We start from the raw sequence: 27,938 nt of genomic DNA, 5'->3' as shown, positions 1-27,938 counted from the left end.
TTGCAGGAGGCGTGCGAGGCCTATCTGGTGGGGCTCTTTGAGGACACCAACCTGTGCGCCATCCACGCCAAGCGTGTTACCATCATGCCCAAGGACATCCAGCTGGCCCGCCGCATCCGCGGGGAGAGGGCGTAAGATTTTAGTTTGTAACTCCACAATTAAAAGGCTCTTTTCAGAGCCACCCACTTCTTCCTTGAAAGAAGCTGTACTCCGTGTAGCCGGTAGGGGTCTGGGAACTACAAATGTTAAAGACAAAATCTGCACCACCACAGCTGTGTACTCTTAAACAAGCGGACAGGTTAGGTCTTAAATTTCCGGTTTGTGGTAAGTGGATTGCCTGCGGGGTGGTTGCACTTTGAAATGCCCAGTTTGGTTTTTTGTCAGGTGGTTGAGAAGGAGTAATCAACTGTGGATGTTTTGTTACAACCTATTAGCATGTTTATTTTCTACCTCAGATTTGATCACTCAGTCATGATTTCTAGTCAGAACCAGATCCCTGATCGTTTCCACACTCTTTGCTATTCAAATTGTGTTTACCTATCGTTTTACCTGGGAGCTTACTACAAATGTAGAATTTCAGGCCTACGGAAGCACTCTGCATTGCACCAAGCTCACCTCAGGTGATTCTTACGAACACTATAGCCTAAGAAACGTTTTATTATTTTTATAGTGTTTTTGAAGTCTCATCAAGAAAAACAGCCTGCCTATAAACTCTTAGCAGGAGTATTTTTGCAAAGTATGCGTATGTAACAGAATGCAATGTTCACTAAAGCAAGTGCACATCGCAGGGATAACCTAAGATAGTTTAATTTCACTATAGATGAGTGGTCTTCTCTACGTTGACTGCACATGTTCCAGCCACTTCGGTAGCTTTTATAAAAATACCTTTGCCTGGGGTAAAATTAGGACCAGTTTAATCAAAGCATAGGGGTGGGCCCAGGCAATAGTAGTTTTTAAAACTCATGTGTTTCTAGTATGCAGCTACGCCAAGATTCGGTGCTGCATAAATTATAAACCTATGACTAATTCCTGTTTGATTCCAGACTTATAAGCAGTTTTCTAATCAAATCAGGCTTTCCTTGTAGTTTGCCTTCAGAGAGAATATACTGATCTCCAAGAGAGGACTTTCTTGCTTGCTTGACAATTGTTTATCTCAGTACAATGAATCAATCAAATGGTTCCTGACTTGTATAGCAAGTTCTGAGGGCAGAGCTAGTGGGAGTCTATCCTGAGAGATGGAGCTGCTTGTAGTGACTGACAATATCAGGTTTTCAGGGCTGCTGTAAGGAGGACCAGGCAACACCCTGGTCTTTCTCTATTGCCTTTTTTTTTTCATGCAATGTATGGATATCTTTTTTCCAGATACTGTTTTTATTTTTTATAACTTTTTTATCATGAGACATTCAGAATATATGAAAGTAGAGATAATAGTATGCTAAACCTTATACACTACTCACCCAGCTTCAAAATCAACAACACTGGCCAAATATGTTTTATCTATATCCCTTTTACTTCAAAGCAAATCATATGACTTCATCTCTCAAAATTTATATACACATCTATCACTTTAAAACCTAGTTATGATACCATCATTATTCCTCCAACAAACAACAGTACTTCTTTACTATCAATGAATTTTAAAAGTTATTTATTCCACATATATTTGTTGAGAGTTTACAATGTGCCAGACACTTCTGAGCACTCAGAATACACTGGAGAACAAAAAAGATAAAATTCTCTGCTTTCTTTGAATTTACATTTGATTCTGGGATACACAGGCAATAAAGCAGATAAATAACACATGTGCTGTTAGATGCTGCGAAAGCAAAAAATAGAGCAAGAATAAGGAGTGTCATGGGAAGTTGAAATTTAGATAAGGTAACCAATGAAGACCACACTAAGGAGATACCATTTCAGCAAAGGCCTGAAAGAAATGAAGATACCCACATCTTATGGGGATATATGTAGGGAGAAGAGGGGAGAGAGTGCTGAGGTGCCAGGGTAGCTATATGGAATGAGCAGGGAACAACAGGAGGAGATGAAAGCAGGGAAGTAAAAGAAAGCCAGAACATGTAGGAGCTTGTAGACCACTCTAAGGAATTTGGCTTTTGCTCTGGGTGACATGGAAGGCCTTGGGGGGAGTTAAACACAGGGGTCTTTGTGTTCATTTCTCATTTAAGTAGGTTCTGCCTTATTTTTAGACATTCTCAGTTGTGTGCCAATAAGAAAATTAGGGCCCAGTGTTCTTGTTTTCTGCCTTTCAGACCTTGAAAATAGATGCTGACCTGGAGGTTTTCATAGACAGGGAAAAAAGGGAAAACCTTATATAACACTTCATTTTGGGTTAACCTTGGTTCATATTTTGGTAGTTAAGTTTATTAGTTTTATGGCCACTGGCAAATTCTTTAGCCTCAGAATTGCAAACCCAATGTCTTCAGGGATGAGGTAAGGGTTCCTTGTATTGGGAACAATGGTGAACTACCCAGCTTTGTTACACGGGATGATTCAATCAGTAATAAATCTTCTGGCTGAATTCAATCCCCTTGATTGTCAGTTGTAAGTTCCCTGTAGCACTTTCAGTCTTATGCCATTTGGCAAATAGAGGTGTTAATACCTGCCTTGGAAACTGCCTAGGTGGTTAAAGGAATCATGATTTCATTAGTTCAAAAATTTGTAATTTAGTGTCTACCATGCCGGCACTGTTCTAAGGGCTTTGTATGGATTATTTAATCCTTACTGTAACTCTATGGATTGGGAACCATTAATAGCCCTCCTACAAGGATGAAGACTCTGAAGCATAGTAAAGTGAACTACTTTACACTGGTGCTTATTTGGAGAATTGAGTCGTGGGCTCTATTCTGGAGCTAGAGAATGAATGGACATTGTGTATGACATGCATATTTTTATTTTACTTAATTAATCCATCCATACATCCATCCAGTCAACCAGCCAGCCAGCCATTCATTTCATCCATCCATCCATTCATCCATTCATCCATCCATCCATCCATCCATCCATCCATCCATTCAACAAATACTTTTTGAGTACTTAGTATGTACCTGGCATTCTTCTAGGTGCAGTGAATAAAGTAGGCAAAGCTCTTCTTTTGGAGTTTATTTACATTCTAGTTGTAGGAGACAGAAAATTAACAAAAACAAGCAAATATATTATGCCAGTAGGTAAACAGATAAAGACAACAAAGAAAATAGACTAAAGGGAATGAGGACTACCAGGGGATGGAGGGGTGATTGGTGGATAGTTGCAATTTTAAATATGGCGGTTGGGGAAGGCCTCACAACCAAGATAAGGCTAAGCAGAGGCCTGAAGCTTGTAAGAGAGTGAGATCTTCATACATCTGTAGGAAGATTATTCCACAGAGAAGAGGCAGTGATTGCACAGACCCTGAGTCAGGAGCATACCCAGCGTCATGGCCACAGTTCTGATAACCAACTCAATAAAACCAAGGTCCTCTGCTATTATTCCAAGCTGAAATTTTGAGGTAACTCAGCACTACTTTAAGTATTCTTAATATTTTTCAAAATTAATACTCCAGGTCCCTCAGGACACTCAGTTAAGTGGGAAACCAAGAAGTAGGAATAGATGAGTGCTTACCTACCCCAGAAAGAGTGGTCATTGTGATTCAAGGATATAAGTAGTTAGTTAGGGAATTGTATTAATTATGTGACGATTTATTTAAAATAAAAAAAAATAAGAGGTTTGAGTTTCTAAATTATCGTTATTATGTTGTACTTTTCAGAACAAAGAAAATCCAAACATGATATTTGTAAAAAGACTTCTATGTTGTAATATGTACATTTTTTGTGAATTCATTACATGGGGTACCTAAGGGCAAATAAAACTCCTCATCTGTTTGCCAAATGAACTCTATCTTAAAACTTCCATAGTGGTGATAATTTAATTGCCAGAACTATGATTGTTAAAATGAAGTTAAATCAGATAAAAAGTTAAAATTAACAACAACAACAAAAATTTATTTATGATGAAGATGATACATGTTCCCCAACAGCTGATCTTGAGCCCTGGCTAAATTTTGGCATAGAACTGAGAGATCACATCTCTTCAGAACCATTCATACTGGGTGAGACTGCAGACCAAATGTAGGTATGTTCATTATGACGTGTGGACTATCAAATACATTCATGTTTTCTAAGTGGTGTTTGAGGAAAGAACAAGAGTTTAGTATCCTTCGGGATTTGCCCAGATAACTCTGAGACTTTCAGGAGGCAATGTTAATTCCCTAGTGTCTCTATTTTCTTCATGAGCTTTTCTGATAATGTTCCAAGAAACAACATATTAGCCAAAAGTGTCTTGTCCTTATCATCACATCCAGCTCTGAAAGACCAATGGGCTGGGAACAGAGGTTACATTGTTGGTAGAAGCAAATATGGCTTCCTCTCCTCTGGTTAACACTTTGGAAAAATTCAACCACCTTTTGTTTTGTTTTTCTACGAGACATGAAGTGTTATCTTTCTTCTGTAGATAGAGTGTCTTGCCCTGAAGATTCATCAGGCAAGAAGTGACTAGAAACTAGGAATCTAGATCTGGCCTTGGTGGAGGGTATTTTAGTTAAGGTAATGCTTACTACTGAAACAGATGAACCACAGCACCTTGGTGACTTAACAGAATACAAGTTTATTTTCTGCTTATATGAGATCCAAATTGGGGGCTCTGGATCAGCAGGCAGCTCTTTTCCAAGCAGATTCAGGAACCCAGGCATCATTTATTTTGTGGGTCAACCATCTAAATACATGGTTTCCACATTTACCCTGGAAGGGGAAAGAGCAGGGAAAATCTCAAACCAGTTGCCGTGGAGTCAGCTCTGACTCATAGCAACCCCATGTGTGTCAGAGCAGAACTGGGCTCCACAGGGTTTTCAGTGGCTGAGGTTTCAGAAGTAGATCACCAAACTTTACTTCCAAGGCACCTCTGGGTGGACTCAAACCTCCAACCTCTCAGTTAGAGGCTGAGCTCATTGACAGTTTACACCACTTAGGGACTCTGGAAAATCCCTAGTGGGAAGTTATTATACCCCAGGCCTGGAAGTGTCAAACTTTACTTATATTCCATTGGCAGGAACTTAATTAAAAGGTCTCATCTAACTATAAGGGAGGCTGGGAAGTGTGGTCTAAATGTGGGCCTAGGAGGAAGAAAGAGGTGAGTCTCTACCTCGGAAAGTTTATAAAGTTTATCTGTGAAGAAATGGCATCGAAGAGTTAGTGCCATGCATCTTCCATTTTAGATATCCCCCCCTTCCTTGCTCTAATCCCCTTTCCAGAAAACTTGCTTATCTTTTAAAATCACTATCTTGAAGCCCCCTGTTCTTTTTTGGTAGTAGTAGAAAGAGCAATGAAGTAGAAATTAAAGATCTGGGTTAGGCCCATCTCTGAATAAATTAGAACAAATTACCTCACCACTCTGAGAGAGTTACTGTATTATCTCTACTTTGCAGATAAGGAAACAGGCTAAGAATGGTATGCTTAATTACTCAGACCACCCAGCCAGTAAATAATAAAACAAATTTGGACCCAGGTCGTGGGCCTCAAAACTCTCCAATTTTAAGCATACCCCATAATGTTTTATAGTTGTTCATATCCATGTCCGGGTCACCTTTATGGTTTGACTGAATGACAGGCACAGCTGAGTGAGGAGGGCATTTCAGGTGTGGAAGGCTTTGAGGAACATGGAAGGGCATTTTGAAGGGAAAGAGTCAAGCTGTTTAGAGCAAAAGTCACCTGTGGGGAAGTAGGATAAGGCTGAATCTTATAGGGGTGGTGTATAGAAAACGTTGATGTCTCCTAGATGAGTTGAAAAAATCTAGAAATATAGACAATAAGACTGAAACAGGTTGGGGCTTGTAAAACAGATTGTTGAGCCTGGAATTGATATTAAAAACAGTATAGTACCACTGGACTCCACACTCAGCCTGACCTCATTCATAGTAGGCAATTAGTTTGAACATGTAGGCCTTCCTCCACTTATCAAGGTGTTTTCCTGATTTCCCAAGCCCTATTCTGATTACACACGGCTACATTTGGACTCCCAGTGGTGTCAAGCATTGTTCGCCTCAGAATGAAAATTTGATTCTAGTTAGAGTTGTATTGCTTTTGTATCTTTCCAAGTGAAAAATTCTTGCCAGTATTTCTAATTTATTTATTTTCTGCTGGGAAGCTCCAGTGTCCTCCTGAAGATGTAAGAACTCACCAATTTGACTCTAAGAGATACTGTCTCTTGTTTCACTTATACTCTGTTTTCAGGCATGAGTTTTGGTAGACACCACTGCATAGTTCCCTCCTGATACTGGTTTTCTTTTCTTATTCAGTAATTAAACTCCTAAACTTCCTTTGCAGCCAGGTATGGCCATTGACTATTTTTGGTCAGCGGCATATCAGCAAAAGGGGGTTATACTATCCCAGAGTTTCTATAAATGGTGGGAGTACTCCCCACTTGCCCTTTTCTCCTTACTTTAGGATCGAATGTGGATATGACAGCTGTTGCTAGAGCAGACATCTTGGACTACAAGGTGCAAAGGGCATATTAAGAATGACTGAGCTGGGATGTCACGTGGGAAATTACGTTCATTACAATGGTAGCATCCACATACACTACCAGGCAGGCCATTCGTGAGGACATGGAACAGAACGGCTCACAGGCAGTTTAAGAAACCAGCGTTTTATGGTTTATTTGATTTTATTGAATTGATTTAAAACATATAGTGAGAAGCAAGGGGAAAGACATAGGGCAGGTTAACATACTTAGAATAGTTTGCAAATAGGACAGTCAGATTACCTGAATCCTTGGTTATTCATTGTTCATATGTGCTGGCTTTCTCTTTCTCTCTGCCTTATTAATCTTCCCACTGATGGTGGGGTTATGAGAACCAGAGTTGATGATGAGTTAAGAGGCTCAGCAGATGGAAGGTACTTAAACCCAGCACCTGCTTGCTATATTGGACAAGCACAGGGCCACTTGCATAGCTCCCCAATGAAGTTCTGAGCAGCTGTGCCTTTTATGTTCATGTCACTGTCACAGAGTAAATGGAATCAAAATGAGCAGCACCAATGGGTGGTCCATTTAGGCTGTCTAAATATTTGGTACCTCACAGATATCTGGCACTTCTTAATTCTTTTGTCTCTTCCTATGTCGGTGAGTCTCTGTGTGATTTTCTCTATGTCAGTCATGTCTCATAAGTTACTAACTTACCATCTATATTGAACACAGCTTTTAAATTTGCCTACATGTCACATGCTCCTTGTTACCTATTTAAAACTTACGTGTTTCCTACTTATGAAATTCCTACTTAGCATTCCCTATGAGTTTCATCTATCCCATTTGGTGGTAGTATTGTTTTGGTTCTCGTTAGCAGAATTCAATAGCACAGTATATTTGAGAATATATTCTCAAATAATACAGCAAACACATAATACTCATAGAAGGAGTTGAGCTCCCTAAGGATAGAGGAACTCCCTTTCTAGGCCTGAGCTATATACTTTTATATGAAAGAGAAAGAGACTTCTATTTTAAAATAATCTTCAGTGATTATTTTAGGTTGTCTGTCACTTTCAGTTTATTAACACAATTCAGATGCACACCGAAGGAACCTTATCTTACTAAAAAAAAATCCATGAAAGGAATAATGAACAAGGTTTGAAATTATAGTATTCCTTTCTACTTTTCAGTAAGATACTGCCATTTTAGTATATAGCACTGCACTAGGAGTTCCACAAAATTCTTGATAAGAAATGGCCAGATGAGAGTATAAATATGTGGCTCCTGTTCTAAACTACAGCCCATCAATACAGATTTGAACTCTGCCCATTTTTGTGACTCATTCTCTTGCTCTCTCTTTCTATCAACACACATATCCACATGTACACACCCAATTTTGGGAAATAGACTCAGCTAAAGTCTTTTTTTTCCTCCTTTCCCCTTCTGTTCTTAAATTCATTTGGCCAACCCACAGAGAAATTTTCTGTCTGTCCCAAAAAGGCAAGCAGCAATTCAATGTAAAATCCATCCTCGTGTCTCTTCTTTCCTTGCCATCTCTCCTGCCCCACCCTCCCTCCAGAATTTTCTCCAGGGAACTTGAAATTCTTCAAGATTAAGTCAATTCAGATTTTGGCAATGCTGTACTCCCAAACTCAGGCTTCCCTCTTGTTTGTGAGATGACTGTTTAAGTATCTGTCTTAGACTGTGAGCCCTGTGAAGACAGAGATAGTTTTCGATCTTGCTCACCACACTTTCCTAGGTACTGATCACTTTAAGCAATTTAACAGGCTCTCAATAAATGAGTGAATAAAAACAAATAAATAATAAACAATAACTAACACCGAGTCCTAGACCATCAAATCAACACTTCCATTCAGTAAAGCATTAAGAATTATTCAACAGAGAAATGCCCAGGGGGGAAACTGCACATGTGACATAGTTAAGCGGACAGTGATATAAAGGCTCTAATATTACAGACAACCTGTCATGTACACGCCAATTAATCTCTCACATGGTGTTTTGAAAATCTATAACTGAAATTGTATTTTTTTGATAATCCTTTCAGTCTCTTCAAGAGAAAGACTACCCAAGATTGGTTTTGTTGGCTACTGCCAACCACATTACCCAAGAATAAAAAGAAGCCACATTGTTCACAGGCTATCTAGTTTCTTCTTCCCCTCACAAATCCCATTCAAACTTTCTTCAAAGATAATGCCTAAAACTTTTTTTCATAGGTCCATTATTTTCCCTCCTATAGTCTGCTTCCCAATCCTTTCAATCTACAGTTAAATTCTCATCTTATCAGAATAGTGTTCACATGTTGTATTCCACTAGACAGTTAACTTATGAAAACATACCTTTTGTGCTAATATTCAATTATGCTTTCTAAGAGCCTAAATATAAAGAATACTCAATATATATCCTAAAAACTCAAGTTTCCTACTTCCAAAACCCTGGGGAAAAACTCTGCTTAAGATTAATCACGCTTTTCTATAAATTGAAGCACTGTTTAATACTCCTTTGATTCCCACTTTACTTTTACATCGTTCAACTATTGGAAGACGTTAACTGAACGCAGTGAGGGTTATGTAGGGAAGAAGGTGGGTACAGAAAAACGTGAATTTTCCATTTGGTGTCATGGCTCTTCTTTGAATCTGTGTGGCTCTGAAAAGAGCCTTTGGGTTTGACAGTACCTACATAAACATTTACTTTGAACTTGTGTACTTGGTGACGGCCTTGGTGCCCTCGGACACGGCGTGCTTGGCCAGCTCCCCGGGCAGCAGCAGACGCACGGCCGTCTGGATCTCCCTGGACGTGATGGTCGAGCGCTTGTTGTAATGCGCCAGGCGAGACGCCTCGCCTGCGATGCGCTCAAAGATGTCGTTGACGAACGAGTTCATGATGCCCATGGCCTTGGACGAGATGCCGGTGTCGGGGTGGACCTGCTTCAGCACCTTGTACACGTAGACGGAGTAGCTCTCTTTACGGCTGCGCTTGCGCTTCTTGCCATCCTTCTTCTGTGCTTTGGTCACCGCCTTCTTGGAGCCCTTCTTTGGGGCCGGCGCAGATTTGGCTGGTTCGGGCATGACAGCTTTCCCTTAAATGTGACACTGGAGAGTGAAGACTGACCGTTAAACTGGTCTATTTTTGTAGCGCTTCTATGCAAATAAGACCTTAGTTTTGTTCAATCTCTGATTGGAGGAAAACAGTGATTACGAACTGTTTATGCAAATAAGATGAATTCCTGTCTACTTTTTGATTGGCTGTGTACGTGGAACCTATCCTAGGTTCTTTTTTCCATTTAAAAAAAGGGTACTTTTCATTTTGAAAACAGTTAAAAAATTAAATTACTGTTTTGCCAATAGTATCTAGTTATGAAAAAAGTATTTTCTACTCTCACCCTATCCGGACCTAAACAAGGTGAAAAGTGCTATGAAGTAATGACTGTACTTTCCCGCCAAGGTGCAGTATCAGGTGCTTTTAAAATTATCCTTGAAGAATTAATTATACAGAACAGAGAATATAAAAATTAGCGAAATATTCAAATATTTTCAAAATTATGTCATTGGCATTCATAGTTTGGTCTGATCAGAGTCAGCAGCATTCTTACACATTCAGACATTTTCAAGAATCAAAGTATCGTCATATTACAACAGGGATGCCTTTTTACTGTTCGGAGGTATGAAAGAGGGCGGACGTGTACTTACGTTGTTAAAATATTTTTTTAAAGGCTAGCTTTCAAGGATAAGGAAGCCCTTGTGGTGCAGTGTTTAAGCGCTCGACTGCTAACCTAAAGATCGGAGGTTCGAACCCACGAGCCCCTCTTCCGGAGAACGATGTGGCAGTGGGCTTCGTAAAGACTTACATCCTTGGAAACCCAATCGAGCAGTTCTATTCTTTCCTATAGGATCGCTATGAGTCGGAATCGACTCCACGGCAACGGTTTCGTTTTTGTTTTTTTCAAGGATAAAGGATGAAACTGCACCAGTCATGTTCAAGCGCGGGCTTTTGAAATGGCAGAGAGGTTTACATTCTCGGGCTCGAGAACTGCAGAAAATTCATTTTCGTCTCTTTCCAGGCATCTTTTCCGCCTAAAGTAAATAGCAAGTGGATTAAAAGAAAATCAGCTAGGGTGTACGTACCTTCCACAAAATTTTCTAGAGTGAAACCTGGTAGCCAATCACAAGGCCTGTCAAGTTACTTAATGCAAGGCGCGCAGTTTGAATATTCGGGCCAATCAGGAGGACCTTGCCTTTATAAATAAGAGCAAGAGATGTTGCTATCTCTATTGCCGTGAGGTGTACTCACTCAGCACTCTCCATGGCTCGTACCAAGCAGACAGCTCGCAAGTCCACCGGCGGTAAGGCGCCACGCAAGCAGCTCGCCACCAAGGCGGCCCGCAAGAGCGCGCCGGCCACTGGTGGCGTGAAGAAGCCGCATCGTTACCGGCCCGGCACCGTGGCGCTGCGGGAGATCCGGCGCTACCAGAAGTCCACTGAGCTTCTGATTCGCAAGCTGCCGTTCCAGCGGCTGGTGCGCGAGATCGCGCAGGACTTCAAGACCGACCTGCGCTTCCAGAGCTCGGCCGTGATGGCGTTGCAGGAGGCGTGCGAGGCCTATCTGGTGGGGCTCTTTGAGGACACCAACCTGTGCGCCATCCACGCCAAGCGTGTTACCATCATGCCCAAGGATATTCAGCTGGCCCGCCGTATCCGCGGGGAGAGGGCATAAATGGTCTTCCCAAGTGAGTGCTGACTTTGAACCCAAAGGCTCTTTTCAGAGCCAACCATCTTTTCTGCGAAAGATACTGTGACAAATAGCCTCATTAATACCATGAAAACAAACTTGAGGCGCTGAATCGGGTCTTTTTGGCAGTCCATTTGAATTTAGCTCTCTAGAAAATCTGTGTAGCTATGGAAACCAAGAGGTTATTAAAACCAGCTTGTATGGAACTTCTTAGGCCCTGCTTTTTGACCCGGTAGCATTGTGTTCCTCAGCTCTGAGAGAATCTTGAATCAATCCTATTTTTAGAGACGCCTACAATTATAAAAGCTGTACCGCTGATAACGAAGCGTTTACTCAAGAGTCTAGGTGGGATGGCTTGCTTGAAGCAGCTCTTGGCGTCTGCCACCTTCTCTCTACCTGGCCCTGTTCTGGAAGCTACCCAGTCACTGTCGCCACTGAAGCATAACTACCTACTTTCCCTGTCTCCCATGTTGGTTGACTATGGTGTCTTAATGTGTTTTCGGTGAAAGTTTACACAGCAAATTAGGTACCCATTTAACAATTTCTATACATATTGTTCAGTTATAGTGGTTACATTTTTCACAATATATCACTTTCATTTAGATTCTGGTTGTTCCTAGCGAAATCTGAAATTCAGCAAAGTCACAGTGAAGATGCCTGAGAAGTAGTAGTTATCTTCTGAAGGAGAACAGCTCAGTCTAGCAGTTCAAGGAACAAATCTAAATGTTTTAAATCACATACCGAGCAACTTAATGTTGAATTTGGTGGAAAAAATTTAAAAGATCAGGTCACTCAACTCCAGAAAGACCACTGACTATAACGTTACTAACATCATCAGCTCCTAATAATAACCCCGATTCTGGTCCCTTCAATGGCAAGTAATCCTATTGGTTTAAGTATTCATGGAGGGCTTGCAGGTTTGAGTAGCTTGGATTTGAATATATCCAGTTTCTGAGCTGTGGAGTCAAGTGTAATGGCGATTTATGTGAAACCCTAAAATACTGGTCCTGTACATGGAAAATCTCTGCTCAGAGCATGCTCTCAAATCCTACTCTAATGAAGCAGTTTATTATGGGCAGATCACAAATGCAGTAGTTGGCATAAAATCAGAAATTAATCATATGTTGATAATCCAGATGTAATGAGACTGGAACTTGTCCGGAATCCAGTAATGCAGGAAATGATGAGAAGAAAGACGTACCCTTAAGCAACTGGAAAAACTCTTGAGGGGACACAATGCTTTAGGCCACGCACATTGATACTCAAGAACCACACTGAGTGCTGCTGGAAAGCAGACTGATGGTTAGTTAATACATTTGCTTTCTCACTGAGCAGTACTTCTTCAGGTGAAGGTACAGAAAATAGAGACGTTACATGATCCATGGATTTCACAGGTGTCCCAGAGTTTGTTAACTTCCAGGGTACCACTAGCAGTGTCCATGGCACTAGTAGTTGTGCTGCCAGTGGTACAACCGGACAGAGCACTAACTATGGCAAATGTGGGGCCTGGAGGAGGAGCTAGTATGTTTCAGCATACCAGGAATTTAGAGCTGGTTGCAGCAAATAACTGAAAACTCACACTTTGTGCAGACCATGTATGCACCCTACATGAGAAGTGTTCTGTATGGTTCTATAATTGCTGTCAAATTCCATAAGCTATAAGCCACTATTACACTTTCAAAATACATATGTATAATCACTCACAATATGAATTTAGAAATAGAAATATGTCTATCTTTGTGAGGTTCTCTGAGCTTAATTATAAGCCATTAGAAACCTCTAAGTCATGAGAAAGTTATTTTGAAAAATTGTGAACTTAGATATAGAAGCATGTGAAGTATGTAAACAATGTAAACAGACTTTAACTTGACTTTGGCCTGACATGCTGTGATAAAGAAGACAGTTAATCTTTGTAAAGCATTGAGACATAAGTCTAAACAACCACCCTGATCTCTAACCTTGAAGAAAAGATGGGTCACTTGGCTCATCTCTAATCACGGAGAAAAGACATAACATACTAGTCTTTTACGTCACACTGGCTCTTATTGTGTGAGTTCAAGGTGAGAATATCACATATAAACCCTGAATTTCCGCTCACTTAAGGAGAGAAGGCAGAGGCAAAGGGATTTTTCTCTACTCTCCTATTCTCTCAGAAGACGGAGAGCCTGCTGAGAAGGTGCCCGCTGCCACCGACCTCTGGACCCTAGCTACGAGGGACCTCTATTGAGTTTGAGTGTGCCTGCTTAGGTCTTCCTCTTAAGACCTCTCATTAAAGGTAAAAGGCTTAAGTATAAAGATTTGGATTCTAATCGTTGAACTAACATTGCAATTGTTAATTCTGATTCTACAGTTCTAAACTAATGTTGTGAGGTCCTGCTTACATACACCTTGCCATGACTACCTTGCAATAAACTAAACAAGCTTATTATGCATGATAAACTTGAGTATTTCTCTATTAATTTTCTAAAATAAAACCCTACACAATAAGAAGCATCATGTGGTCATTAAAGCAGAACCCATACCTTGTTGCACAGATGATACTAAATAATTCCCTATTTGCTAGAAATCCTCAGCTGCAAGGACAAAAGAGACAACAGTTTCCAACTTACTTTGACAAATGCAAATCTCTAAAACACACCCTAAAGCAGTGCAGTCTTTGTAGATTTAGAAAGGTTTAACAGATATTAGCTGGAAGGTCCCAGCCTCATCTTGGCCAAAGGTGTTTAGGAAACACTGGAGATGCGTCAGGAACCAAGCCTACAGCTCTGCATGTAGTGGAAGAACAAGCCTAAAGGCAGGAACCAAAGAACTTGGACACTAGCAAATACTGTATGTTGAAGTAAATCCTCAACCACAGAATTTAGACGTCAGATTTTAGCAAAACTGGAACAGCTTGGTACAATGAGATTATTGAACCTTGAAGCAAACTTCCAAGCACTAATAACAACACAAGGTGTTTTCATGTAACCATCGAAAGGTTATTGGACTCTCAGCCCTCAAAATAGCATTTCTGTATCTTAAAAATATATATATATATTATTTTAATATAATATATATTATTTTAAAATGGAATGGTACAAATACAAAGCAAAACAAAACCAAAACTGGGGAAAGACAAAAGAAAACAGAAACACTGAACATGAAAGTTCGTAGCAGCTGTGTTTGTAGTAGCCCCAAACTGAAAACAACCTACTGTCTGAATTCCTAGAAAACACAAAAAACCAGTCTTTGCCATTGAGTCAATTCCGACTCATGGTGACCTCATGTGTTACAGAGTAGAACTGCTCCATAGGGTTTTCTTGGCTGTATTCTTTTTTCTGTAGAAGGAGCCCTGGTGGTGCAATGTTTAACAGCTCACAGTTCGAATCCATCAGCCACTGCTAGGCAGCCCTATGGGGCAGTTCTACTCTCTCCTATAGTGTCTCTATGAGTCAGAAGCCCCTCAACCGCAACATGTTTTGTTTTGTTTTTTTAATAAAAAAAAGAGTGGAGAGTATGTGGGTCTTTTGTGCTCTGTTTATGATTTATTTATGTGAAAGTTTCCCTAAAAGATATTTTCCAAGATTGTCTTAGCTATTGTTTTTATACTTCAGGACCCAGTTGCTGTGTCCTTATGAGTCCAGCTCCAGCTGGGTCACATTCTTTATACTCAAGGACAGGGAATAATGCTTCTAATTTTATCTCCTAAATTAACATTCAGTTGTATTCTAGGGATATCATCTCTTCCTAATGTTTCCATGTAACCAGATCAGCAAATATTTTTTGTAATTTAAAAATCCAGAATGATTGCTACTTTATTTTTGGAACTTGTTCAGAATCCCTTTGCATAGCATTAGAGTTTATGAGAATTTTGCTTGAGTTCCATGGACCAATCCCAGGAGGGGACAACCTCCTCTCCCAGGGTCCTCCATATAAAAAGGGGAAGAGAGAATGAGTGCCTGGCAATTTATGTCCCTTTTCCCTGCAATGCATCACTGATTAAATATATAATGCTTAACCAAAAAACCAAGCCAAACTCATTGGCGTGGAATCGATACTGGTGTTATTTTGGAAATGTCCCAAAATAATTTCATATGTTTAGTTCTGTCTATATTTTGTTTGTAAGAATAGAGTATGAGACAATAGGAATTTAATCACCAACTAGAGGTCAGCTATTTTGCTTACGATTACTCAGTTATCAACCAATACTTATCCATTTTAGGGATAAAGCCACTGAAATTCACATAGATTTACAAACATGCCCAAAATCATAGGTTGAGAGCAGCCGCTCACGGATTCCAAACCCAAAGCCTACCTTCTTCCACTTTGCTGGGTTGCTTGGCAATATAACTATTAATTTGTTTCTTGGAATTTGGGCTTGTTTCTTGAATTCCAGTATGGCAAAATGATGCAAGAATATATATGGAATGAGTGAAGGAATCTTTAAACACACACATACACACAGAAACGAAGTACTGTCCTTGGTGTATATGTTGTTTGACACTTCTGTTTAAAGATTCGTATTTTTTAAATACCAGTAAATCTCTCTACTCCATTTTTATTTTATGCCTTGTGTGTGTTGCAATGCATTCGAAGCCAACCGAGTTGTGAATAGTAGAAGCAGGGGGCGGGGACTCAATGCAGTTTCCCGCCGTTTCCGTCCTTTCAGTTCTCAAAAAGGTCCGCTCAGTTGACTTATATGTGCTGTGGCAGATCTTTGGTTTACTCAACCTCTGCAGACGTTTTCGCTAATTATGTCTGGTCGCGGTAAGGGAGGGAAGGGTCTGGGAAAAGGGGGCGCCAAGCGCCACCGGAAGGTCTTGCGTGACAACATCCAGGGCATCACCAAGCCCGCCATTCGGCGTTTAGCTCGGCGTGGCGGTGTCAAGCGCATCTCCGGTCTCATCTACGAGGAGACCCGTGGGGTGCTCAAGGTCTTCCTGGAGAATGTGATCCGCGACGCCGTCACCTACACCGAGCACGCAAAGCGCAAGACGGTTACGGCCATGGATGTGGTCTACGCGCTCAAGCGCCAAGGGCGCACCCTCTACGGCTTCGGCGGTTAAGCCTGCGCTCTCCAGCTAATTTTCTGTAGCAACGCATACGGCCCTTTTCAGGGCCACCTTTCATTTTCCTGTAAAGAGGTTGCACTTAATTTGCCCAGAGAGACTACAATGCCTCTTCAAGTGCTGCTACGTGGAGGGGTACATGGGAACGTGAGGAAAACTAGTAGTACAAATTTAACACGGAAGCCTTGGTGGCATAGTGGGTAAGTGCTATGGCTGCTAACTAAAGGTCACCAGTTCGAATCCACCAGGCGCTCTTTAGAAACTATGGGGGTAGTTCTACCCTCTTAAAGGGTCGCTATGAGTCGGAACCGACTTGACGGCAAGTGTACTACTACTTAACACAGTTTAGTGTTTAGCTTATTCTTCATAACAGCTGCCTTGAGTAGGTGGAACAAATATATATTTAGATAATGTGCTGAAGAGACACAGTTAATACAAGTAGGACCTTTTGGCTTCCTGGCGTCTGACAATGCAAATCTCAGCAGCTATACTGCTTTAAGGCAACTATTTCATCTATATCAAAGTAAGGTATTGTTGGATCTGCTTAAAAAAAATTTTTTTCCCCAAAGTTGTGTTTTGAAGTGGTGTGGGGATCCCAACCATATTACAACCGACCTTTTTCATTAATCAACTCGATTAGATAACAGAATAACTAAATTAGCGTAAGCCTTGGCATACTCCATTCTGATGATACTTTTTTTTTTTAAATACAATTTACACATGACATTAAACACTTTCAACAAGTCGAGTTGATGGTTAAAAAATTAGAAAATCATTCTGCAAACCTCAGCGACACAACTGATTCAGGTAAGGATTATTGATGAATGTTAAAATCTTTAGGAGAAAAACTGTTGGGGAACAGTATATTTAAAAGGTGCCAAAGTATCCCCAGACATTATCTATTTGCAAAGGGAAAAACATATCTACAATGAAGTGATCTGCCCCCATGTTAGGTAAGTGATGTACTTCAGCAGAACTAAACGTAAATCGACTTCACATTCTGTGCCTCCCTGTGTGATGCATTATGAGTACAGAACATCACTTCTGACAGGTATAACTGGAATCTAATCATGACTAAATCTGTTTATAGAGAGTACAGGGTATAAAGAAGTCAGTTAAACACCACTAGGGGGGAGGGGGAGAATCAGAACCAAGAATGTGAGACGTTCTGTGGAACAACTGGCTTGGTTTCTTCAAAAAGTCCTTGCATTAAAACATAAATAAATAAATAAAAGTTGGGGTATCGGGACAATCACATACACTTGCTCTATTAAAGAGATGCAGAGGTCAACATTTGTAGCTCACCAATGGATTTTATCTTCATGTCATGGACAAAGGGGAAGTGAATGGCTGTTTTAAGACATCATAAATATTAGATGCCTTGGAAATACTAGGAGGCTTGGTGGCACAGTGGTTAAGAGTTATGGCTGCTAACCAAAAGGTCGGCAGTTTGATCCACCAGCCGCTCCTTGGGAACCCTATGGGGCAGTTCTACTCTGTCCAATAGGGTCGCTATGAGTCAGAATCAACAGCAACGGGTTTAGTTTTTTTGGTTATGAATACTAGGTACTTCATATGTGTCATGAATATTTGGGGTCTATTTGGTTCTTCTGTATTCTCTAGGTGGCACAAACAGTTAAACACTTGACTACTAACCAAAAGGTTGGCAATTTGGACCCACCTAGAGGTGCCTCGGAAAAAGGTGTGGTGATCTACTTCGAAAAATACACGTTGAAAACCCTATGGAATATAGTTCTACTCTGGCTCACATGGGGTCTCCATGAGTAGGAATCGATGCCACAATTGGGGAAATTTTTTTTTTTAACTTTTTTCCATCCCCTCCTCTCTATGTTCACCACAAATCTTTTCACCCCTATTATTTGCATCTAACTTGTCTTACAAGTTACTTGTTAATTTACTATGTATACTAAGTATCTCTTATAGAACTGAATAATAATAATAGTTGCCATTGAGTCAGTTCTGATTTATAGAGATCCCATGTATTTCAGACTAGAACTGTGAATACTCTTCAATAATACAGCTAATCCCTTTTTACATCTTTCTCCTTTACACTCACTCTCCCCTGGTTTTTCCTCAGCTAAATAGGGCCCAGCTCCCATATGACCTCCTTCCTCAAATTCTCATAGTTCTGTCTCCATTAAATGGCTCTAACAATGAAATTTCTCACCATTAGTGTTCCTGCTTGAATCCTTCTGTCTTGTATTATTTTCTAATTGTTTGTGTTTAACTTGGCTTAACCAAGTTACCAATTATTGGAAGTCAGGACTATGTTTTCTTCTTTACTTTTCCAGCACCTGTACTGAATACTCAAGAACATTCCAAGTGTTTGGTGCCAGGCCACCCACTTCCCCTCTGCCTATGGCAGAATGGTAAGGAGTATTCACAGTTCTACCAGTGGAGAAAATCACAATCTTATGTGGCCTTTGAACAGTGTTGGGAGAGGCAGTCTGCTATGGGCCCTCAGGTTCCCTGCATATTCTTACCGGGTATGTTTAGAATGCAAGGCCCTGGAAGCTCTTTACCTGGGTCATTTATCAGAATTGTGTTTGCAGTGAGCAACCTTAAGGGATGAGGTATAACTTCCCCCAGACAAAGAGCGGGTTTGCTTACCATACTCAGTTTAAGCAGTAAATCCCCAAGCTCGCCGTTCCATAGCTGTGATGTAAACCCACTAGGTGTGCAGCACCCACCTGGGCCCCTCCATTCTGCGGGACACAGGGGGAAAGGGGAACCAATGCAAACATGTTGCTTGCTGCTTTGGGATTAATAAAGTCCCCTGTCTCCTAGGGATCTTTTGTCTTCCGCCGGTATCCATGAAAGAGTAACAGGCTAATTTATTACCTTTCAAGTAGGGTAAAATTCTAGACTCTTCACAGGCCCTGACACACAGAGGATATGGCAAGGAGAGAGGCCAGAATTGTATTCCAGGCAGACCCTCACTAGCTGTCTGCCCCTCCTGGTGGCTCTATCAGGCCCACAAAGAGTAGTAGGCTTTGCAGCCTCAGAGTCTCTTTGTTTTGTTCAGTCTCTTGGGGACTGAATTCATCTTAACTCATATTCCAAGTAATAATTTGTAAGTAAGAATGCTAATGAATTAAAAGTAAAATTAATGTTATATCTAGAACGGTGGACTCAGAGAGCTAAAAACTTCATAGACTTTTATAAGAACCATTTACAGAGATTAAGTGACTCATCTAAGGTCATTTACTAATGCTACATTGTAAGTGGGAGAAATTTAGACATTTCTAGCAAGAAAATTCAAAACCTTGCTATAGAACTGGCCTGGTGCTACTGTCACAACTGCCATTGTTGAGCCAGAACTTGACCCACTGGGAAACTCAGGCCATTGCCACTACTGAAGTTGGGACGCTTCAGACATCCCCTATCCCTGCAAAAGGGGAAGCTCCAATCAGTCTCTGCTCTCCTGTTTTCTACTTTGAAGAGAAGTCTCTTAGAGACGTGACTGATTGGTGAAGCCTAGGCCACATACCTACATTCTAACTTCAAAGGGAGACTGAGAACTGGAGTTCTGAAGTCTAGGTAAGGCTGAGCTCATAACCTGGAAATTTCACAAAATACAGGAAGGAAATAAATAGGCCAGTGTTTTTCAAACTATTTTCCCTCTTAAGTTTTACAGTAAAGTTCTTTCTTTGCATGCCATAGTTGGGGTGGGGGGGCAGAGATACTGTTAAATGGGAGTGATTTGCATAAAATTATATTAATAGGCCAGGTATCTTGTTCAATTCACTTATTCATTCAGTCATTATACAAATATTTGAGTGAATAATACGTGCTATGTAATTTTGGTAGGTTCTGAGGTTACTAAAATGTATATTTGTTCAAGCTCCCAAGAAGTTTATACTCTAGAGAGAAAAACATGCATTACTTATCACAAACAATTGTTTAAGTGTGCACTAACTCCTAAGTCATACAGGGAACTCTGAAGTTGGGTTATGTGCATCTGTGGAGTGTGCTTTGTGAAGTGTCAGGAAATACTAGCTACAGATTATGCCTGGGACATTTGGGTAAAGTTCTCTTGAAGGAAACCCTTGAAGGAGGAAAAGGAGTTAGAGATTATTTGTGGAAGAAAGAAAAAAGTATGTAAAGGATTACACCAATTGCCATCGAGCTGATTCCGACTCCTATCCTAGCGATCTTGTAGGAGAGTAGAACTGCTCCATAGGGTTTCAAAGGCCGTAAATCCTTAAGCAGACTGTCACATCTTTCTCCTATGGAGCTGCTGGGTTTGAACTGCCCACCTTTCAGTTAGCAGCTGAGCGCCTAACCACTGCACCACCAGGGCGCCTATGTAAAGGATTACTTTTGACAAAAAGTGTTGCAAGTATGACAAATTGTTTAATACATTCGGCTGTAAAAATGCTTGTTGGATTAAAGGGGCTTGGAGATGAGGTTGTGGAGGTGGGCAGGTGTTGGATAAAGCAAAGGAAGTGGGATTTTTGTGGTATTTTATTCTGCAGATGTTAGGAGAATCAGTGAAGTCATTTTTAGTTTTATCTGATTTTACATAGATGGGATCATGAAATTTGCAAGTCATTCAGATATGATTGCAATAGGACGGAATGATCACAGGGTGGGGAAGAATGCAGGCAGAGATGTCAGGAATATCACCTTGGAGGATTTAGACAAAACCTTAAAATGCTTTTTTTACACTTTAAGTTTACCAGCGATTGATTCATCCTTTCACAGCTAACCACAATACAACGTAAATTACCGCTATGGCTTTCCTGTAGGAGGCAGGCTGGGTTTAAAGCTCTATAGGACACCAGGTAGCTGGCTGTAAATATATTAAGGTGAAGGAGGGGAGTTAATTACAATATCCTTAGGAAAGTGAAATTGATAACAAGGTGTTCGGGAAACGGCTACATTCCAAAAGCTTTTTCCTTCAACTGTTAACAAATCTAGCAGTTCACTTACGTCACTTAAGATTATATTTCTTTGTTCTGCTGAGCTCACTGATAGCCGCCATCTTAGCAGGTGACCACTGACGTTTAATGAAATTGTATACCCCACCCGTCGTTAGCAAGCAAAACGGACTTAGGAGACGAACACGCTAGCGTGAAAATACCAGCAACTGTTACCTGGTGATTTTTGATTGTAGCTCATAGCCCTTTGTGTGAATCAGTGGGTGGCCCTGAAAAGGGCCTTTGGATAAGTGTTGGAGGTGAAGAACCCAGGCTGGAACGAAGATTAGCCCCCAAAGCCGTAGAGAGTGCGCCCCTGGCGCTTGAGGGCGTAGACCACGTCCATGGCCGTGACCGTCTTGCGCTTTGCGTGCTCGGTGTAGGTGACGGCGTCGCGGATCACATTCTCCAGGAAGACCTTGAGCACCCCACGGGTCTCCTCGTAGATGAGACCGGAGATGCGCTTGACACCGCCACGCCGAGCCAGACGCCGGATGGCTGGCTTAGTGATACCCTGGATGTTGTCACGCAGCACCTTACGGTGGCGCTTGGCGCCGCCTTTTCCCAGGCCCTTTCCTCCTTTACCGCGTCCAGACATGTTGGACAGAAAATGACTTTCCACAGTTGTGGTAAACCTAGGAGTAGCTACAGCGCTTTATATTTCAATTGTGCGGACCTTTTAGGAAACTGAAAAGGCGGGGGCGGGAACAAGATCCCTGTCCCCGCCTCTTTTCTACCTTACGAGCTGTCTCCTGCCAAAACCGATTATAGAGGAAGGGAAAGTGCGATTTAGTGTGTGACTCCTTCCTGTTTCCTTGTCTGGGTGCCGAGTCGCCGGTTTCTGTGGCCTCTTGTTCTGTGCCTGTGGGTTCTCTCAGACTATTGATAATTTGCAAGTCTCCTAACCATTTTTATCGTATGTAAAAACGAGGCAGTAGAGTCTTGTCTGTGTCTACAAAAGGGAAAGATATCAAAATGTAATTAATTTTAAAATGTGAAGGTTTTTCAAAAAATGTATTATTCTTAATTATCATAATTCTACCAACAGTCATTATTAAATTTAGCAGATCCAGTTTGACAGAGCAAATACATATCGTTTTCAGCAATTTTCTGATAAAGAGGGGGGCTCAGGAAGGGGAGCCAGTGATAATCGAATTTCCACTCTGTTAGCAAATTTATAAAGCGTCATCAGCATTGTTGGGATGAAGAATCTCATGCTTGCAGACGTAATCTTCTAGTAAGTGGTATTTCTGGGGTTAAAACAGGCTTTCTGATTCTGGAGTCACATGACTGTCACCTACCACTAACTACCAGTTAAACATTGAAAGTGCATCATGGTGAGTTAATGTTCCAAATTCCAACCACTGACCTTTCGATTAGATGTCAATCGCTTTAACCATTGCGCCACTAGGGCTCCTTTCTGTGTACTACAGAGGTGATTTCAAAACAAAACAAAAGAAAACAAAAATCCCTTCACCTATTGTGCATACCTTACAGGAAGTCAGAATATTATTCATTTCTGGAGTCTATTTGGCATTTAGTTCAAGGACAGTTACCTGAAGACTTAGATTCAGCGATCTCCTATGATCTCCCTTTTGAGAAAGAAACCAAGTAAGAGTTATTCATCTATTCAGCAATTTAGGGTCTACTGCAGAGTCGCTGGAAACGCTGGTGGCTTAGGGTCACTGGAAACCACGGTGGCGTAGTCGTTAAAAGCTACCGCTGCTAACCAGCAGTTCGAATCCACCAGGCACTCCTTGGAAACTCTATGGGGCAGTTCTACTCTGTCCTATAGAGTCGCTGTGAGTCGGAATCGGCAATGGGTGTGGTTTTTTTTATAGGGTCGCACTATAGGACATGTTATCAAGAGAGATCAGTCCCTGGAGAAGGACATCATGCTTAGTAAAGTAGAGGGTAAGCGAAAAAGAGGAAGACCCTCAATGAGATGGATTGACACAGTGGCTGCAACAATGGGCTCAAACATAGCAACAATTGGAGTATCGCGCAGGACTGGGCAGCGTTTGGTTCTGTTATACATAGGGTCGCTATGAGTCGGAACCGACTTGATGGGAATGGATTTGGTTTTTTTATAGGGTCTCAGGGGCCCTGGTGGCGCAGTGGTTTAAGAGCTCAGTTGTTAACCAGAAGGTTGGCAGTTCAAATCCACCTGCTGCTACTTGGAAACCCTATGTGGCCTTTCTACTCTGTCCTATAGGAGCTATGAATCGGAAATGCGTTTTTTTTTTTTTTAGGTCAGTGAGGCTGTCGTATGAGTTGAAAGTGACTCCACAGTAATGGGTTTGGTTTTTTTACATGCCAAGAATTGTGTACAAATACCAGCTGTACAAATACAATCATTCTTTAGAAAACAACACCAACAAAAAACTCAAAGTCTAGTAGAGAGAAAGGTTAACTCAGGGTGAGAGGTGAGACATACAGATCAGTAACTACCATTGAGTCGATTCTAACTCGAGCATGCTTCTAATTTAGGCCCAGTTGGGATGGATGTTCCAGGAGTATGCCAGCAGCATTGGTGCCACCTGGGAGCTTGCTATATGCAGAATTTCAGGCCCTGCCCAAAATCTACTGAATTTATGCTGCATTTTTAATAAAATGTTGAATAAATGGCATACTCATTTAAGTTTGAGAAGAGTTCAAATTTGCACTGTCCTGTATTAGCCCTAGCCACGTATGCTCATTTAAATTTAAGATTTAAAAAAATTAAATCAAGTTAAAAGTTCATTTCCTCAGTTGCACTATCCACACTTAAGTGCTCAATAGCCACATATAGCTGTTGTCCTTGTTAGTTGCCATCAGGTGGATTCCAACTCATGGAGATCCTATGTGTGCAGAGTAGAAGTGCTTCATAGCGTTTTTAAGCCTGTGCCCTTTCCGAAGCAAACTACCAGGCCTTTCTTTCAAGATGCCTCTCTCTGGGCGGGCTCAAACCACCAACTTTTCAGTTAGTAGTCCAGTGCTTAACCATTTGTGCCACCCAGGAACTCTATCAATATAGTAAGTGGCTGTCTATTGCACAGTGCAAATATAGAACATTTCCAACATTGCAGAAAATTCTATTGTGCTGTGCTATTGTAGAGGATTCCTTCTGAGTCAACTCTACTCAAGACTGAGGAAAGGAGTGTGGTAGCTATCTGAGAATGAGGCTGACTGCAGGAAGTGAGGATTGGAATATTTTGGAAGTATATAACAGAATTAGCCACTTTCTCAGTATACAAAATATCACTGACAGAGAGAGGGACATGTAAAAAGAAATCAGAAATTTCAGAGAGAGCAATGCCTTTTTAGGAAATAAAAGTAATAAACATAGTTTTGTTTGGATGAGAGTTTCAAATGGAAGAGTATCCTCAGATGAGGTCATCTGGTAGGAATTTAAAGCAGATGTGATTTCTCATGGTCCTTCTGAACATATAATTCTAACACAATACTCTGTCCACCATATAACCCAACCCAACCCAACCCAAACCAAACCAAACCAGCTGCTGTTGAGCTGATTCCTATAAGACAGAGTAGAACCACCCCATAGAGTTTCCAAGGCTGTAATCTTTATGGACGCAGATTACCAACCACATCTTCCTCCTGTGAACTGGGCTGGTGTGGGTTCAAATTGCTAACTTTATGGTTAGCTGCCAAGGTCAACCACTGTGCCACCAGGACTACCGTCTGCTATGGAGTCCATACATAAATATATATATATATATATATATATATATATACACACACACGCATACACAATATATATATATATATATATATATATATAGTCCTTTTTGAGAGTTATTCTCCTTAGTCATTTTTTTTTCTTAAACCTTTGGAATGCACTGATTTTTGGAATGCTTAAGCAGTCTCTGTGGGTTGACCTGGTGGCTATTACCTAAATCTCTTACAGGCATTTTCTATGGTGAGAAGGGTTTTACCACCCAAATATTGAGAGAACATTAAAAACTGTTGTTTTTCTTAATTTATAGATTTGTAAAATAAATAGTTCAAGCCTTAGGCAATCTACTATTTTAGGTTATATACAGATTGAGGATTCAAAAGTAAAAAACACATTTTTTTTTTTTTTGCTTGCTACCAAAGTAGCAAATGAAAATTTAACTTTTCATGACCTAAAATTTAAAGTTCCATGGGGGTAATACAGCTTTCAGAAACCTTGTCCATGATACAGTCACAGAGAAGATAAGCAACTGGATCCCAAAAAGAAAACTACTTGCAGCACAGAGTGACTATATGCAGCACAGCATTGCCTCTTTCTTTTATAAAACTGCATAGTGAAATCAAATATCCATTGTTGCTCTCCAGGAAGACCAGAGATTACCTACAAACAATTAAAGAAATGGCCCTTAGCTCCAACGTCTTCTCATTTATGTGGGACCTAAATAGCAATGGGAACCAGTAAAAGTTACACAAGAATGAAATGGTGACATATACTGTAGAAAGAACTTTTCACTTATGTTATAGTGAATTTATATATGTAACTTGATGAATAATGCCAACAACTATTCAACAACTGATGCTACAATTGTAATAATCAAAATAAGAAACTTTTTAAAATCTAAAATTTAATTGTATCATTAACCCATTACCATCAAGTCTCTAGATAATATAAATATATGGACCAAAAAAAAACTAAAAAAATAAAAAAAGGTTGTGCCCATTGCTATTGACAGTGATGCTGTGGATGATGACAAATATCCCCTTTCTCCCGATACCCATAAAATATCTCCCTAGTGAGAAGTAGAAAGTTGCAGATCCAATCCTATATGCTTACCTCCTTCATTCACAGTATTTGTAGTTTGTTTCCTGCATATAACAACATGGTCTTAAGTCCCAGAGACTTGGTTTCATTCTATGACAGCCAGTTAATGACTTTTTAAAAAATATAAAAGCCAAGCCAAGTACTATATATATATGTATGTATGTATATATGTATGTGTATGTATATGTATGTGTGTATATATGTATATATATACATATATATGTGTGTATGTATATATACACATATATATACATACATACATATACACACACACCAAGAACCGAACCCACTGTCGTCGAGTTGATTCTAACTCAGTGACCCCACAGAGTTTCCAAGGCTGTAAATCTTTATGGAAGCCAACAGCCATGTCTTTCTCCTGGGGAGCTGCTGGTGGTTTTCAAACCTCCGCTCTCTCTCTCTTTCATCAGTTAAGTGTGTGGAGATAACATCGTTAAAGTTGCTTATTATATCTTGCATTTTATATGAGAAAATCCTCAAATCACCATTGAATATAGGCCAAAATAACTAGATTTGTGGAAACAGGAGTATCCTTTAGGAGAAATAACATCAAAAAATTTTTTTTTGTTTATTTATTTTAACAAACATGGGTTTAATTTCATTATCTGCTTATTTTGTGGAGATTACTAATTTTGTGCTGGAGTATCCAATATTCACCTAATTCCTCCAGCTCTGTTGTGTCACAAACTAAAAGAGATGCTGTAGGAAGATCACTAATATTTGCTATGAAATGTTTCTTCAGTGGTCCCTAGGTGGACACAATCAATTTAGTTATGACAGCCTAGCTCATATTTTGTTAGTAAAAAGCCTAGGGAAAATTATGAAAATTCATTGTGTAATTTAAATGAGAAATTGTTTTTTGTAATGATTCCGTGTCCATACTTGCAATATTGAAAAAAAAGTGAAATCAGATTTCTATTTTAAATATCATTTTGAAATATAAGAAATACTTACAGAACTCTATGCTAAATATTGGAGAAAAAAATCTTATAAAACGTGTGTCTGTCATTAAATGAGTCACAATTTTAAAGCGATAGGACATATACACGTGGGTTCTCATATTGCTCTTCAGCTCACGGATGGTAAAATGACTAGACCTGCCGTTCCACCACTTCAGGATTCACTTTTCTTCTTTGTAGATGCTGTGCTTAATCTGTAATATTCATTCTATGTCTGAAAAATCTATAATATTGATTTTTTAGAGAAGGCTGGTGACCCTATTTAGACCAGTTGATCTAGAAGACAGCTGGAGCAGCCCCACCCCCATTCTTCCTAAAGTGTTTATATCACCAAAACACCGAGATCAAACCCAGCTTACATATTGGTCACACAAATACTTTAAAAAAAAAAAGAAAAAAAAAGGTCTTTTCCAAAATAACCATCCTTCTTATTCATAAAACGTTTTACCCCAGCGCCAATTTCTAGAGCTTGGTGCAAACAACTCGCGGGAGAGCCTGTGCTATTGCTCCCGCGGAGAAACCGATTTTCCTTACACATTTTAGGAAAAATAAGTTTATTTATATAAAGTTGAGAAGAAAAGAATGTCCAGAACAGTGCCCTGGAAGAAAGAATTACAAACGCAATGTGGGGAAATAGTATTTTTAAAGAAAACCTGAAAGTTGTCTCAATTTGACCTAAGTTATGAAGAGAGTTGGGGGAACCAGGAAAGTTTCAGGGTGCCAGTTTAGAAACTAGGTATAGCAAAAAAGGTAAGAATGAAGCCTGAGGCTTCTCGGATCAGTTTCCACCAAATCTCTAATAACTTCATGCCCAGATTTCTTATATTTTTCTCCTTTTTTAAGGGGCAAGAAACACAGCCACGCAGCAAAGCCGAGGAGCCCTGCTCCAGCAGCGCGGCGCGCCGAGCAGGGAACCAATCATCACTCAGCTTCTCTCTAT

General features: G+C 40.4%; 3 protein-coding genes and 1 pseudogene across 3 annotated transcripts in view; 3 read left to right on the top strand and 1 right to left on the bottom strand.

Moving 5' to 3' along the window:
* Positions 1-264, top strand: part of LOC101341098 (histone H3.1-like) — a 642-nt gene extending 378 nt beyond the window's left edge. Inside the window, exon 1 of the mRNA XM_023738383.1 lies at positions 1-264. This exon is cut by the window's left edge and continues 378 nt beyond it. Coding sequence (XP_023594151.1) covers positions 1-135 — 135 coding nt within the window. The 3' untranslated portion in view covers positions 136-264.
* Positions 265-8,048: 7,784 nt separating this feature from the next.
* On the bottom strand, positions 8,049-9,646 carry LOC101355214 (histone H2B type 1). The gene has a single exon (XM_023738384.1). It carries the CDS (start codon positions 9,591-9,593, stop codon positions 9,213-9,215), a length of 381 nt encoding a protein of 126 aa, XP_023594152.1. The 5' UTR covers positions 9,594-9,646; the 3' UTR covers positions 8,049-9,212.
* Positions 9,647-10,667: 1,021 nt separating this feature from the next.
* On the top strand, positions 10,668-16,731 carry LOC101350587 (histone H3.1-like). The gene is made up of 2 exons (XM_004384011.3): positions 10,668-11,178; positions 15,972-16,731. The coding sequence occupies exons 1-2, from the start codon at positions 10,828-10,830 to the stop codon at positions 16,296-16,298; spliced, it is 678 nt and encodes a 225-aa protein (XP_004384068.2). The 5' UTR covers positions 10,668-10,827; the 3' UTR covers positions 16,299-16,731.
* On the top strand, positions 11,188-12,915 carry LOC111821915 (ubiquilin-1 pseudogene; annotated as a pseudogene).
* Positions 16,732-27,938: the final 11,207 nt, after the last annotated feature.

This window comes from Trichechus manatus, unplaced genomic scaffold (genome assembly GCF_000243295.1).
Source record: "Trichechus manatus latirostris isolate Lorelei unplaced genomic scaffold, TriManLat1.0 scaffold00115, whole genome shotgun sequence".
NCBI classification, from domain to species: domain Eukaryota; kingdom Metazoa; phylum Chordata; class Mammalia; order Sirenia; family Trichechidae; genus Trichechus; species Trichechus manatus.
Note: the sequence above shows the minus strand (reverse complement) of the source record. Positions and strands in the feature narration are given on the sequence as shown.

Coding starts and splice junctions, on each gene's coding strand:
- LOC101350587 (XM_004384011.3), top strand. CDS start 10,828: ATGGCTCGTACCAAGCAGACAGCTCGCAAGTCCACCGGCGGTAAGGCG. Junction 11,179..15,971: donor GCGCCATCCACGCCAAGCGT/GTTACCATCATG, acceptor CAACCTCTGCAG/ACGTTTTCGCTAATTATGTC.
- LOC101355214 (XM_023738384.1), bottom strand. CDS start 9,593: ATGCCCGAACCAGCCAAATCTGCGCCGGCCCCAAAGAAGGGCTCCAAG.